General features: G+C 38.2%; 1 protein-coding gene across 2 annotated transcripts in view; it reads right to left on the bottom strand.

The window, feature by feature from the left end:
* The window catches only part of LOC117330520 (mRNA-decapping enzyme 1B-like), a 117465-nt gene that overhangs the window by 20651 nt on the left and 79683 nt on the right, over positions 1-17131 (bottom strand). For both annotated transcript variants that reach the window (XR_004533357.1, XM_033888890.1), the window contains exon 3: positions 6817-6944. Coding sequence is in view for 1 of the 2 variants with exons in the window: in XM_033888890.1 (XP_033744781.1) it covers positions 6817-6944 (128 nt within the window). In the remaining variant the exon portion in view is untranslated. The remainder of the gene's footprint in view (positions 1-6816; positions 6945-17131) is intronic.

Here is a 17131-nt window from a genome sequence, read left to right on the forward strand (position 1 = left end):
AGACAAAGGACTCTGGACCAACCTATCATCCAAAGGACCCTGGGACCAACCTATCAGACAAAGGACCCTGGACCAACCTATCAGACAAAGGACCCTGGACCAACCTATCAGACAAAGGACCCTGGACCAACCTATTAGACAAAGGACCCTGGACCAACCTATCAGACAAAGGACCCTGGACCAACCTATCAGACAAAGGACCCTGGACCAACCTATCAGACAAAGGACCCTGGGACCAACCTATCATCCAAAGGACCCTGGACCAACCTATCAGACAAAGGACACAGGGACCAACCTATCATCCAAAGGACCCTGGGACCAACCTATCATCCAAAGGACCCTGGACCAACCTATCAGACAAAGGACACAGGGACCAACCTATCATCCAAAGTACCCTGGGACCAACCTATCATCCAAAGGACCCTGGACCAACCTATCAGACAAAGGACCCTGGGACCAACCTATCAGACAAAGGACCCTGGACCAACCTATCATCCAAAGGACCCTGGACCAACCTAGCAGACAAAGGACCCTGGACCAACCTATCAGACAAAGGACCCTGGGACCAACCTATCATCCAAAGGACCCTGGACCAACCTATCAGACAAAGGACCCTGGACCAACCTATCAGACAAAGGACCCTGGGACCAACCTATCAGACAAAGGACCCTGGACCAACCCTATCACTCACTCTTTATCCCGTATGACACTATATATACATGGTGTTGACTCTACTAGTACTCCAGGACTTCATCGTATCTGTATACATCTCTTGTGTCAGTTTCCACATCACTCCTATAAAAATCTGTTTCCATGCGTCTCCTTTCCATGTTAATATTGTGTCTATTATTACATTTTATATGTAACTACAGTTTCTGAATTTCTGTTTTTGTTTCCACCTTTGAAGCAAAATTTCTTTCAATATCTTACTTAAGGTTACTATTGCTGTATATTTGCACGATTCAGAATAAAAAAATTCCTCGATGTAAATTATATTATGCTAATTAAAATTTAATCTTTTATAGAATCGATGGGTTGTTTGCTAAAAAAATACTAAAACATTCTATAACATGTGTAACTTTGAAAATGAAAATATTATTGATTTTTTCCATCACTCTCAGCTCTAGTATTAAATGTACCATGGCATCTGTTTTAATATGCCTACTTTGTTATTTTTTTGTGATCTATATCTATACATGATTTTAAAAATCTGTCAACAATGATGAATTGTTTAATACAGGCCTGCTGAATTATTTTGATCCATCACCACATGTAACAGTAATTGTGCAGTCTGTAAATCGGTGTCAGTTACGGTCAGCATTCATAGAAATCACATGTGACTGTATCAATTCTGTACCATAGTGCAGACATGTGTTGGTGTGTAAGTGTAAGGGTGTATATCACCTAGTCTTTGTAAGTGTGACGGTAACAACTTAGAGTTACCTTACATCAAAAAGGATGTACCTTCTATGTTGAAACATGATAATACAAGTCAAAATCAACAAATATGAAAAATATTTTACATGAAACTCTTTTGGAAGACACAATTGTTTAAGTAGCATACCTCCTTAAGTCACTCACAGAAGATATGAACAGTAATAGCAAGCTAGCACATCTCCTTAAATTACTCAAATAATAAATGAACAGTAAGCTAGCTAGCATACCTCCTAAAGTCACTCACAGAAGATATGAACAGTAATAGCAAGCTAACCTCCTAAAGGCACTCAAATAAGAAAATGAACAGTAACAGCAAGCTAGCATACCTCCTTAACTGACCCTAAGTCACTTACAGTAAGGTAGCATATTCCCTTAAGTAACTCACAGAATATAAGTAACAGTTATTTTTTTACTTAAGTACTAACAGTCTTGAACTTTAAGCCCAACATCCCTCATAGGTCCACTTAGCATTGCCTGAATAGAAATCTCAAGTGTATTTAAGAACTGGCCATTTTGGAGCTGTCAAAGCACAGGTACTAAATCACTGTTTCATACCATCATAACCACATCTGTCATAATCCTAGCATTAATATATGTCTTTATAAACAGATATTGTCTACTTCTCAGACAATACCCAAGGGCAAAACTCCAGTCATTGTACAGAGAAATAGAAATAAACAGTCTCATGTAAATGAGCCATTTTACTATATTGGTATATGCTGGTCACTGAATGAACAGAGCCAGACATGTCAGGTGTTTGCAGGTTCCCCGGGGATGTGGTGTCAAATTCAGACAAGTCCTGTCCTCACCAACGTGGTATCAAATCCACAGGGGCAAAAACATGGTTTCTCTGAGCAGTGAAGAAACTTGGTCATGACAGCTTAAACTCTGATTGTTTGTGGTGACTCCTCTGTCCTTGTGGGTTATTGATGTGTAAGGTTTTAAAACTAGGTGTCAATATAATTATGTCCAAAAAGAGCTACAGACAACATGAGAATGTCCTTGAGAATTGTCCTTGGCAGGATGTAAGAGGACTGTTAGGGTAGGACTGTAATATCACCCACGGTGGGGAGACAATTAGCTTGTGAACCACTAAGCATACACAAAAACAAAACGATGCCATACAGAATACACCAGAAGTCGTTGACCTCTATAGATATTACCGAAGGTAGGGAGACAATTATTTTGTGTGCCACTAATTAGCATTGAAAGAAACAATACCATACTTTACAGAATACACCAGAAGACATGGACCTGTGGATCATACTTGGTGCTAAATGTAGATTTTAAATAGATATTTGAGATGAATATTGCATGTCGATCAGAAACAGGATTTCTTTTTGCCATTGTTGGAGATGCATTTTGCTTTACAGCAGCAGACAGTGACAGCAGCACAGTAACACACAGCCTTACTCACCACAGTTAGGCAGTTACAGTATTGTAGTATGATCTGTAACATTACCACCACAGTTAGGCATTTAGTCTGATCTGTCACATTGACACCACAGTAAGGCAGTTAAACACAACTTAGTCCGAACTGTGAAATTACCACCATAGTTAGGTAATTAAACACAGTCTTAGTCTGATCTGACACCATAACTATAGTTAGGCAGTTACACACAGTCTTACAGTCTGATCTGACACTATAACCATAGTTAGGCAGCTACACACAGAATTACAGTCTGACCCGACATTATAACCATAGTTAGGCAGTTACACGCAGTATTAGTCTGATCCGACATTATAACCATAGTTAGGCAGTTACACAGTCTTACAGTCAGACACGACATTATAACCATAGTTAGGCAGTTACACAGTCTTACAGTCAGATCTGACATTATAACCATAGTTAGGCAGTTACACAGTCTTACAGTCTGACACGACACTATAACCATAGTTAGGCAGTTACACACAGTCTTACAGTCAGATCTGACATTATAACCATAGTTAGGCAGTTACACGCAGTATTAGTCTGATCCGACATTATAACCATAGTTAGGCAGTTACACAGTCTGACACGACATTATAACCATAGTTAGGCAGTTACACGCAGTATTAGTCTGATCCGACATTATAACCATAGTTAGGCAGTTACACAGTCTTACAGTCTGATCTGACATTATAACCATAGTTAGGCAGTTACACAGTCTTACAGCTTGATCTGATATTATAACCATAGTTAGGCAGTTACACAGTCTTACAGTCAGATCTGACATTATAACCATAGTTAGGCAGTTACACAGTCTTACAGTCAGATCTGACATTATAACCATAGTTAGGCAGTTACACAGTCTTACAGCCTGATCTGATATTATAACCATAGTTAGGTAATTACACAGTCTTACAGTCTGATCCGACATTATAACCATAGTTAGACATTTACACAGTCTTACAGTCAGATCTGACATTATAACCATAGTTAGGCAGTTACACATGTACAGTCTTACAGTCTGATCCGACATTATAACCATAGTTAGGCAGTTACACAGTCTTACAGTCTGATCCAACATTATAACCATAGTTAGGCAGTTACACACAGCCTTACAGTCAGATCTGACATTATAACCATAGTTAGGCAGTTACACGCAGCCTTACAGTCAGATCTGACATTATAACCATAGTTAGGCAGTTACACACAGTCTTACAGTCAGACACGACACTATAACCATAGTTAGGCAGTTACACAGTCTTACAGTCTGACACGACACTATAACCATAGTTAGGCAGTTACACACAGTCTTACAGTCTGATCTGACATTATAACCATAGTTAGGCAGTTACACACAGTCTTACAGTCAGACACGACACTATAACCATAGTTAGGCAGTTACACAGTCTTACAGTCTGACACGACACTATAACCATAGTTAGGCAGTTACACACAGTCTTACAGTCTGATCTGACATTATAACCATAGTTAGGTAATTTAACACAGTCTTACACGACATTATAACCATAGTTAGGCAGTTACACACAGTCTTACACGACATTATAACCATAGTTAGGCAGTTACACACAGTCTTACAGTCTGATCCGACATTATAACCATAGTTAGGCAGTTACACGCAGTCTTACAGTCTGATCCGACATTATAACCATAGTTAGGCAGTTACACGCAGTCTTACAGTCTGATCCGACATTATAACCATAGTTAGGCAGTTACACAGTCTTACAGTCTGATCCGACATTATAACCATAGTAAGGCAGTTACACAGTCTTACAGTCAGATCTGATATCATAACCATAGTTAGGCAGTTACACGCAGTCTTACAGTCTGATCCGACATTATAACCATAGTTATAAAACACACACCATTAGCATCAGACATGTGACATTACCCCATAAGTGGGCAGTTACACAGTCTTAGTCTGATCCGACATTATAACCATAGTTATAACACACACCATTAGCATCAGACCTGTGACATTACCCCATAAGTGGGCAGTTTACACAGTCTTAGTCTGATCTGTGACATTGACACAATAGTTAGGCAGTTACTGTGGTAAAACACTTGCCGTTCACCTCGGCGGCCAGAGTTTGATTCCCCAATCAAATATGAAAAGGTATGGGGTCACCTGCCCGACCATGTGGGTTTTCCCCGGGTACTTCAGTTTTCTCCCACAGTAAGACTCCTTGAGTGCCTTAATCTAGGCCAACAAGCTTGATTAATACAAGATGATATAACTTGTTTCACAATTGTTATAAAACAAATAAATAAAGTTTACATTAAAACTACATACAGGCAAACACAGCCCAAGTCTGATTACCATTACAGTTAGATAGTTGCAGCTTTAACTGTGACAATGACACCACAGTTAGGCAGTTAAACAACCTTAGCTTGATATGTGATGTCATGAAAATCAGTTAGGCAAACACAGCCCTAGTCTGATCATTACCACCAGTTAGGCAAACACACTCAGTCTGATATATGACATTGCACACAGTCTTACAGTCTGACCTGTGGCATTAACACCATAGTTAGCATTAAAAAAAAAAACAGTTAAGAAAACACAGCCCTAGCCTGATCTGTAACTGTGACACAATAGTAAGTTAGTTAGTCTGATCTGACATCACCACCACAGTTAGGCAGTTCAACACAGCCTTACATTCTGATCTGTGTTATTACCACCACAGTTAGGCAGTTCAACACAGCCTTACAGTCTGATCTGTGTTATTACCACCACAGTTAGGCAGTTCCACACAGCCTTAGTCTGATCAGTGTTATTACCACCACAGTTAGGCAGTTCAACACAGCCTTACAGTCTGATCTGTTATTACCACCACAGTTAGGCAGTTCCACACAGCCTTAGTCTGATCAGTGTTATTACCACCACAGTTAGGCAGTTCAACACAGCCTTACAGTCTGATCAGTGTTATTACCACCACAGTTAGGCAGTTCCACACAGCCTTAGTCTGATCAGTGTTATTACCACCACAGTTAGGCAGTTCAACACAGCCTTACAGTCTGATCAGTGTTATTACCACCACAGTTAGGCAGTTACACAGCCTTACAGTCTGATCTGTGTTATCACCACCACAGTTAGGCAGTTCAACACAGCCTTACAGTCTGATCAGTGACATTAACCGCCTGTTTCTCGCCTATCTTTGATTGCTACACAAACCTGTAATGCTGGTAAAACAGCATAACTAGAGACAAGTTAGTGTTGTATCATTGGATATCTGACTTAATTATTCCTGTGAATGAGACAAGATGTGTTAGTATAGAGTCAAATGTTGATATCTAAACCAATATATTACCACACATTCAAACACATGACAGGGTATCGTCTCAACTATTCAGTAAATAACTGTTACCAGGTATATATGTGTAACTCTTCTCAGTGGTACCACATAAAGATTTGACAATACCTACACCTAGCTGGTACTTGTTAAACATAGACAGTCTGCATTAATCAAATATCACTGAATTCAAATAGTTCAAAATAAAATATTCCATGTAAGCGTTGGAAACTTTTTGTAACCTTGAACTCTAAGAAACTATGTCAATAGTTTAAGGAATACAAGGTATTCAAGTTCGAGGTAAGTTTTGGATTGTGATGTACTGATCATATGTTTACAACAAATGTAATCTTAATGTAAAATTATGCTGTGTTACACAATACTAAGTAGTCTAATGATTAAACCTCACTGATAGTCTTGATTTATAATAATATTGTATACTGTGTGATCAAGAAAGATATACAAAACAAGAGGCCCAGAGAGTCTGTATTGCTTACCTGATTGGATTTGACAAAAGGTCATTACCTACCCTCCACTCTCTCCCTCTGACCAACCTTACTTCCTTCCTACCCCCCCCCCATCCATTCTATCACTCGTACCCCTCCCTCGGACCATCCCTACACACATGGCTAGACTCACCTTTGGCATTCCTGTAGAGAAGGAACGGGTCCTGCTGCTGGAACTCTAGCTCCTTGCTGATTGGTTCAATGAGATTCTTGAGGCCCAGGCGGTTCAGGATCATGAAGCCGTGGGTTGGGGCAGCTGACCTACAACAAAGCAATGGAGAGTTGGTTAAAACACATGGCCAAATATTGAGGACAAGTTTCCATGTTACATTTCTTAATCAATTTATTTGAAGGAAGATGGCTTTATCTCAGGAAAATCTAAATGAATTACAGAATAAACTCAACTATTGATAATCTCTTGGGAGGATAATCTGTAGATCTTGTTCATCCCGAATTTTATTGGGATAGACTTTAACCCAAAAAACAACACTGATACTATATCATCTTCGGAGCTTGGGTAGAGGCCCTAAAACTAAACTGTTGCTAGTGGTGCAAACATGAAGAGTTGATTTAAAGAATCATGTGCAGACTTCTAAAAGTCAAACAGCATTCATAACCTTTCAGTAAGTACTAAAAACTTTTGAGCATCATGTTTAAATCTCACAAACGGTAAATTTCTAAAGGTTTGTCATTGGATGTTAATTAGTTTTCTGAAAGACTGATTCTTATATATGTAATCATATACTAAAGAAATCTAATCATACTTTCTTTCCTTAAAGGTTCTAATTTTTTTCATATAAAAGATTTGGTCTCAAGCTCTTCAAAAATCATTTTTTTATGTTATGAAGCTATAACACACACAAAAAAGAGCAAATAAAACAAAGTGTACTCTCATCATAAACCAGGAATACAAAAACCAGAGTGTACTCTAAAAAACTGTGAAGCAATTTATGATGAAAGCACGCTGGTTTTTTGTTTTTGTTATAGCTCTAACATAAAAAAATATACTTCAAATAATCCTTATAATTTAATTTACTGTAAAAAATTTCTGTGGAAATCCACTTTTATTGATGAACTCTTTTTTCTCAGACATTATGCTGCTGTATCAGCCAATCAAAGGCGACATTACAAACGGCGACATCATATTTTACATTACGGGCTGATTATATCAATTTCTAAACGATAAAAATACTTGTTACCAGAGAAATTAAATCATTTTTGTATAATAATTTCAAAAGTATGGGAATTCATGAATGGAGATGTATAACAATTTAAAATCCATTGAAATTTATGAATGAAGATGCTAAATCAATCCTATCTGAATTGTAGATATCATTAATCAACTCAGACCTGTACGAGAAATCACCATCAAGGATGCAGGAAGAGAACTATTATCATATTTCATATTTACAAATGAGCAGCATCGTATGAAAGACTAAAACATAATCTGAACCCAGACATAATTGTTTACAGCCAGTGTAGGGTTACACCAAGACACATTGTTTTTATGATAAAGTTACTGGTGTAGTACGTCAGACCTAAATTGGAGTCAATCCAACACATGTATCAGATATACTGATATCACTATACAGCTGTACGGGCCTGTCTTACAACTTTTATGTAAAATATTGGGTAATATACTAATAAAACAAAGAACCAAAAAGATACATGTTCAAATCTAGGGCAACGCTGAGAAATTCTCCTGTAGTAATCACCGTGGAAACTTTTTCCAATTCTAGATCTCGTCTTTAACAAGGGAGGTAATTTGTAGTGTGTGCACACTTGATATCAGTCTCCAAATCAATATTTTTAGGCTTAATTTAAACTGCACCTCACATTAAAAATTTGGTTAGATAAGTCAGACATATGTTGGATTGAGTCCCCCAGCTCACATTCAAACCCCGTATGTTGCAATAGAAAATATATATACACCGATTTAATACCGAGAGGGAACATTTTGGTATCTTTATATCCTGATGTCAGAATGCCAATCAGCTGCATGCAAACTGAGAAAGAAGATTGATATTTAGAAGGGATGATATCTGGTCACAGAAACAGATTGTGACCTATATATATTTATCAATAAAATATTTCTGTTCCTTGTGGTAATACGGGGATGGGGATTGGGGGGTGGGGGTATAAATGCAATCAATTCACATTTATCATAATTTGAAAATTTACCATTGTCAAAGGAAAGTACAAAAGATACACCAGGTACTAGAACATTTCAAAACAAAAATTGAGAGCTACGTACAGTAGAGCCATAACTAAATTAAACAGCATTATACAGCTATTTGTCCTTCTAGGACTCGCCAATGATAAGGCCCTAAGTAACGGACCCGTAATTTCAACAGATTTCATAATAATTTCCAAGACATATCAATGATTATCCTCATCTTAGACCAAAGCTCTATTTTCCAAATCACTCAGATAAAATCCAGTTCTAAAATATCACATGTCATTTAAAAAACCTATAGCATAACCTAATTTAAAACTAACATTAGCAGCATGTGAACTACTGTACCACAAATTACAGAAATGCTCACACTGTACCACAAAGTATAGAAATGCTTGGACTGTACCACAAAGTATAGAAATGCTTGGACTGTACCACAAAGTATAGAAATGCTTGGACTGTACCACAAAGTATAGAAATGCTCACACTGTACCACAAAGTACAGAAATGCTCACACTGTACCACAAAATAAAGAAATACTTGGACTGTACCGCAAAGTACTGAAACACTTGGACTGTACCGCAAAGTACATATGTACTGAAATACTTGGACAATACCACAAAGCACTGAAATACTTGGACTGTACCACAAAAAACAGAAATGCTCACACTATACCACAAAGTATAGAAATGCTTGGACTGTACCACAAAGTACAGAAATACTTGGACTGTACCACAAAAAAAACAGAAATGCTTGGACAATACCACAAAGTACGAAATGCTTGGACGTCTGTACCACAAAGTACAGAAATGCTTGGACTGTACCACAAAGTACAGAAATGCTTGTACCCACCACAAAGTACTCAAATACCCACATTGTACCACAAAGTACAGAAATGCTCACACTATACTACAAAGTACAGAAATGCTCACACTATACTACAAAGTACAGAAATGCCCACACTATACTACAAAGTACAGAAATGCCCACACTATACTACAAAGTACAGAAATGCCCACACTATACTACAAAGTACAGAAATGCCCACACTATACTACAAAGTACAGAAATGCCCACACTATACTACAAAGTACAGAAATGCCCACACTGTACTACAAAGTACAGAAATGCCCACACTGTACTATAAAGTACAGAAATGCCCACACTGTACCACAAAGTACAGAAATGCCCACACTATACCACAAAGTACAGAAATGCCCACACTATACCACGAAGTACAGAAATGCCCACACTATACCACGAAGTACAGAAATGCCCACACTATACTATAAAGTACAGAAATGCCCACACTATACTACAAAGTACAGAAATGCCCACACTATACTACAAAGTACAGAAATGTTCATATTATACTACAAAGTACAGAAATGCCCACACTATACTACAAAGTACAGAAATGCCCACACTATACTACAAAGTACAGAAATGCCCACACTATCCTACAAAGTACAGAAATGCCCAGATTGTACAACAACATATATAGAACACAAGGAATGTCTCACAGAAGAGAGGAATATTTGGACTGTACGATAATGTATTGAAAGACTAAGCTAAGTACTGTACCAGTATTCTACTATTAGAAACATACTGTCCTGGGTGAGAAGAGAAATGCTGAAGGAATTTGTCCTACATAGCTGAGCTAGTGATCAACTCCACACTCCTGGTAGACAACCACCGCTCCACACTGTGCCTAATTGAAGCAAGTGACGTCCTTACACATAATGACAAGTATTATCTTGGTAACAGTAAGAGAAGCACATGTGGTGTATATTGAGGCACCGCCATTACCGACAATAAACACTCGTGTTCCCCTGATGTCCCCTCCTGGAGTCAGTATTCATGTATGATCCTTGGTCACCCCAACCTCGATCTATCACAAAACAAGTACAGATGCTCTCTGGTGCCCCGTTTGAGGATAGATTCTGATGTAATGGTTCCCTATGGTGCCTCCCTTACAGATGATTCTTTCATAGAATTAGATCTCTAATATAATCTCTGGTGAATAAGCGTCAATTCTCCTCTGGTACCCCTTTCCCATCCTAAATAAGCTTGATGCATCAAAATGATATCTCTGTCACATCACAGTAAATCATCATATTGCATTTACCCCTCATATTTTTCCACATCACAGAATACGGAGTATTTATAACAGGTAGAAAAACCAACACAGAATACCAATATGCAAAATAAACACATACTCAAAATTGATAAAACAAGGGCATATTACAAACAAAGATTTACATGGAGATCCTTGAGAAATAAGACCAGGTGTTCAAGAAGGGTAAGCGTCTTCATAACATTGATGACACCCATCATGACATTGATGACACCCTTCATGACATTGATGACACCCTTCATGACATTGATGACACCCTTCATGACATTGATGACACCCTTCATGACGTTGATGACACCCTTCATGACGTTGATGACACCCTTCATGACGTTGATGACAACCTTCATGACATTAATGTCACCCTTCATGACGTTGATGACAACCTTCATGACATTAATGTCACCCTTCATGACGTTGATGACACTCTTCATGACATTGATGACATCCTTCATGACATTGATGACAGTCTTCATGACATTGATGACACCCTTCATGCAAAGCTCAGTCAAGTCTGGGTGTGGTCATATCCTCAAAATGAGAACTAGGGTGTTGACTAAGTTGGTACATACAGTAAATATGCGCCACATTCTCAGACAGTAACAGTTTACACCATGTCTCAGGCCTTGTCTAAATGACCCCTGGTCCTCTGGCATGATTCCCTCTATGGTGGACAGTGTACATAACACACCTCATGATACATATATTACCAAAAAACATGTACATTTTCTTCATCAGTGTATGTCCAACAATTCTTTTAATGTTTTTTTCTGCAAATACCGAAGTAGATTTTTGATTACAGTCCAAAATCAAACACTGCATTGGCAGGGATCTTGGCCCAAGGTAGTTTTTGTTTACCATGGTTACCTGTTGTTGTTGCCAGGGGAACCTAACAGTAATATTGAATGAAATGTGATTCATATCAATGATTCAACCATTAACACTGAACTAGCCATTCCTACAGCACAGGCCCTGGCCTAGTACACTGAACACGATATGTAAGTGGCCCTGAACTAGCACAATGTGATCGTGATAAAGAACCAATGGAAGGCAACCCTATAGCTAAGAATAGACAGAAATTGTGGTGAAATAACCTGTAACTAATAGCCTTTACTTATATTAACCAAATAATTTTTAGACTAACAATAAAGAAATTTGGATGCTGTAATCTTAGGAATAAGATACAGATTTCCATCTAGCAGCTCATTTATATAGGCACTGCCTAACATTTGGCCTTCAGTCAAGTATTTACTCCTAAAAAGGAGCACGATTGTGTCCCCTCAATGAGACAAACTTTAGTCTATAACACTGATCACCTTAGAAGTTGGGAAAATGTGACAGGGAGGAGCTCACAATACCATTTCCTTGGTTTGGCATTTCAATGAGATAGCAATTTAATACATTCAGAATCTTCAATGATCTTAGTGTAATTAGGATATAAAACAATAGATCATATTCACAGGACCTGCTTTCTATTTTGACATTTTTGTTACAATTCTCTTTAATATCAATACATATACACATTCCCCTTTCAATTGAGAAACCCTCCTCAAGAAACCCTCAAGGACAAATTTACCTAATTCTCTCTCTCTCAAAAAAACAACAAAATATTTGGATTAACAACTACAACATTCCTGAGTACTGGCTTATCAAAAAAAGATGAGGAAAATAATGAGATAAATGAAATTTAAAAACTGTAGAATAAGATTCTAATTAAACTTCTATGAATTCAAATTATAATCTACAGGGTTAATCTTTTGTCATGTTTCATTGTTCACTGCTGAAAATTTTGACTGGGTAAAATAAGTTTTAACATTGTTAAATACTCTGAAGAAATCTAGAAACTAACAAACTGAATAGAAAACTCAACACAATAAATATAATCATTTCTATAAGGGTTTATCAGTCTTACAACCAAATTTCTCTAGAGGACTGACGTAGTCATTTTTTATAATTCAACAACTAGCAGCCATACATCCAAATTCCTCGGGGGATTTCATGGTAGTTGTAATGGATTTCTTGTAAATCAAACATTTTAATAATATCCATAAGGATTTGAAGACAAAGGATAAACAGGATAAAAAAACATCAAGGAGACTGACAATTTAAGATCTGTTTCCATCATTGCCAGAAGTTTTAAATATTCTTTAGTCTTTAAGCTCTAGCCAAATAAAATATACATGTATATATATATATATTTTTCTACCTCTTTTTTCTTTTGGCAGTTATGGTATGTATCAATACAAATCAAACTTACTTACTGCCAAAACAATTTTCATAATTATTTATTTCTGATGTTGAAAAATGTCTGGTGAGTATATTGATACGTCATTTGGCAAACCATTGTTGCGGTATACCTGGCAATGACCGAAGAGATAGTGATACAGTGATTGGAGAGTACCGAGTCTGAGCTCAGATAGGTGAGCTCGCTCCCAATGATGTAATTACAGATAAGATAAAATGTGTGATAAGTGGAAACACATGCATATCGGAGAAGTGCTACTGGTTGTTATTTATGTCACAATGAATGAATAAACAGAGACTGGGGGAATGGCTGTCGATGTCACAACCAACTCTACACCCCATGTACATATACGAACATCCCTGAACATCCCCGGCGGCCAGGTGACATGCCACTCCTCCTCTGCCAGGAAGGGGCCACTCTTTTTGGTTATTGCGCTCATGAGGCTGCATGGTACCAGCATGGATAGAGGCATGATATTTGGGCCGCAAACAATTAACTCTGTCTACAGAGACCAGTAACTTGTCAGCTCTGTCTACAGAGACCAGTAACTTGTTAGCTCTGTCTACACAGTAATCTGTCAGCTCTGTCTACACAGTAACTTGTCAGCTCTGTCTACACAGTAATCTGTCAGCTCTGTCTACAGAGACCACTCACCAATTAACTCTGTTTACAGAGACCACTCACCAATTAACTGTTTACAGAGACCACTCACCAATTAACTCTGTTTACAGAGACCACTCACCAATTAACTCTGTTTACAGAGACCACTCACCAATTAACTCTGCCTACAGAGACCACTCACCAATTAACTCTGTTTACAGAGACCACTCACCAATTAACTCTGCCTACAGAGACCACTCACCAATTAACTCTGCCTACAGAGACCACTCACCAATAAACTCTGTTTGTAGCGAGCACTCACCAATTAATTCTGTTTGCAGAAATCACTCACCCTCCACCTGACACAAACTATCTGTCCCCCTCCACTTGACACAAACTATCTGGCCCCCTCCACCTGACACACTATCTGTCCCCCTCCACCTGACACACACTATCTGGCCCCCTCCACCTGACACACTATCTGTCCCCCTCCACCTGACATAAACTATCTGGCCCCCTCCACCTGACACACACTATCTGGCCCCCTCCACCTGACACAAAGAATCTGGCCCCCTCCACCTGACACACTATCTGGCCCCCTCCACCTGACACAAACTATCTGGCCCCCTCCACCTGACACACTATCTGGCCCCCTCCACCTGACACACTATCTGTCCCCCTCCACCTGACATAAACTATCTGGCCCCCTCCACCTGACATAAACTATCTGGCCCCCTCCACCTGACATAAACTATCTGGCCCCCTCCACCTGACACACTATCTGGCCCCCTCCACCTGACACACACTATCTGGCCCGCTCCACCTGACACAAACTACAACTTTCTCCTTTCTTGCCCTCTGTACTTCATTCCTCCCTCTGGTCCATTTACTACACTCTCTAACCTACTGCTATCTCAACTACAATGTATACTGCAGTTGTTTGTTGCACTTCAGCATATTCTACCATCACTCAATTTTAAAGCAACGATAAGAGATTGATTTCTGTTATAATTAGGAAGTCCCTGAGGGGGTGTTCCCATCACGCACAGCAACCTCAGTTTGCACAAACTTCAATTTAATGGATGTTATATATGAACCTTAAAAACTGTGTCTACAATATGTTTGATTATGTCCTTCAACTGTATCAACATGTACAAACATTCAACTAGTCAGTGTTTCAAATCAGAGGCAGCATCCTCTTAATTATTGACATATTTATAAACAGATTTGGCTATAATTATCCCCGGACCAGCAACATCAAAAGAAATCAGTAGTGGAGAGCTCTGTCTGAGGATGTCTGAAAACAAAAGTTTATCATTATAAAGGATTTCAGGAAAACATATTCTGCATCAGGGTAATGGTTACTTAATTAAGAATCTTTCATTTCATGGTGAATTAGGGAATCCTCATGATAAAATATTATCCTTCAAAGAAAAGAAATGCTAAATATCGTAAATGTTTAATTTAGCATAGCCTGGAGTTAAAGCATGGTCAGATCATGTAAATGCTTGACCTATTTATTACTCTCAGAAACCATTAACAACTATATGTCATCAAGCAGGTTTATGGATATTCCTGGAGGAAAGGAATATCAGAGATAAAAAAAAAGTCCTGTTTTAAGGACATTTTCATTGAATTCTATACTGCTTTTCAATGTAAAACTAGAACTGTCGCCAGGATGGCTGACTAATACCCCCGCAATCTGCACGAGTCAATGGTGAATTGGAACTCTTAATTAGAGGCTCACAAAGATAACCCAGTAATATAGTGACCAGTTGCCATAGCAACCATAATTTTAAGAAAAAGAAAGTGGCATGCACATCTACACATGGTCCTCTATATTTGTGTGAAGTTTCATTGAAATCGGCCCTTCGGTTTAGGAGGAGTTGTCTGGACAAACTTAAAGCTATGGTTCTTATCAGAAAACCTGTTTATAGTGACCAGTTGCCATAGCAACCATAATTTTAAGAAAAAGAAAGTGGCATGCACATCTACACATGGTCCTCTATATTTGTGTGAAGTTTCATTGGAATCGGCCCTTCGGTTTAGGAGGAGTTGTCCGGACAAACTTAAAGTTATGGTTCTTATCAGAAAACCTGTTTATAGTGACCAGTTGCCATAGCAACCATAATTTTGAGAAAAAGAAAGAGGCATGCACATCTACACATGATCATCAATATGTGTGTGAAGTTTCATTGGAATCGGCCCATGAGTTTAGGAGGAGTTGTCTGGACAAAATGTGTCTACAGACAGACGGACGGACAGACAACCTGATTCTAGTATAACCCCCTAACTTCGTTGCGGGATATAAATAAAGTGCTTTAGTTAAGGAAGACCATTATGTTAAAGATGTAAATGATATTTGGGCTAATAAACATGTATCTGAGGTTCCTTTGAAAACCAATATTGAAAATTATGAAAGATCTTTATTGAATTTTGGAGCTTTTTGCACCTTCTCATCAAGACTTTGACCTGTTTTGTTTTTTTTCGATTGCTTCCTGACATCAACACTTTCGGCTACCAGCAACACTATAGTAAAGGAAGAACAGGTGTATTAAGTAGAAAAATTAATTTTTGACTCTACTGTATTCTAACTCCCACATTGTATTGTGCTAGTTTATGAGATCTTGTGTGTCTTTTGTGCAGTACATTGTTAAGTGTTTTCTTAGAAAACTATAAGAACTGATTCAAGTCCTTTAATACAAAAATTCAACTACAAACAACTTAACTTAGTTTAAATCAAATGTAAATCAAGGAGCCTGAAGTCCTGCATAAGTTTCCATTATTAATCTGTCTACACATATACACATGATACCAGCAACAAATGCTATCTTACACCGGTGGATAGGACTACCTTTCCAATATCCACCCACTTATTATATACTTTGAAAACATCTGAAACCAAATGTTTTTCCATTTCTATGCCAACCTTGGAATTATAATATATTTCTTTTTCAAAAACTAACAAAACATTTCCCTACAGATTGAGTCAATGAATTTGACATTTGATGATAACGATGGACATTTCAAGAGGAAGCTGACATCCCTACGATCAATTTCTCATCAATTTCTCGTGGATTCATACTCTACAACGTAATGTATGCTACCCAGACAAGCTAGGGGTACAATGGCCAGTCCTACTTGTGTATACAGCTCTACATTTGACCTTTACCAATATTGCAAAGTCAGCCATTATCGGAGCCATTCTGAGAAAGTCCTAGTTCCCAATGCTTTCCTGAATCTATAACAAAGCTCAAAATAAACCAAGAACATACAACAGCCTTCTTCAGTAA

The sequence above is a fragment of the Pecten maximus genome, chromosome 7 (genome assembly GCF_902652985.1).
Source record: "Pecten maximus chromosome 7, xPecMax1.1, whole genome shotgun sequence".
Taxonomy (NCBI): domain Eukaryota; kingdom Metazoa; phylum Mollusca; class Bivalvia; order Pectinida; family Pectinidae; genus Pecten; species Pecten maximus.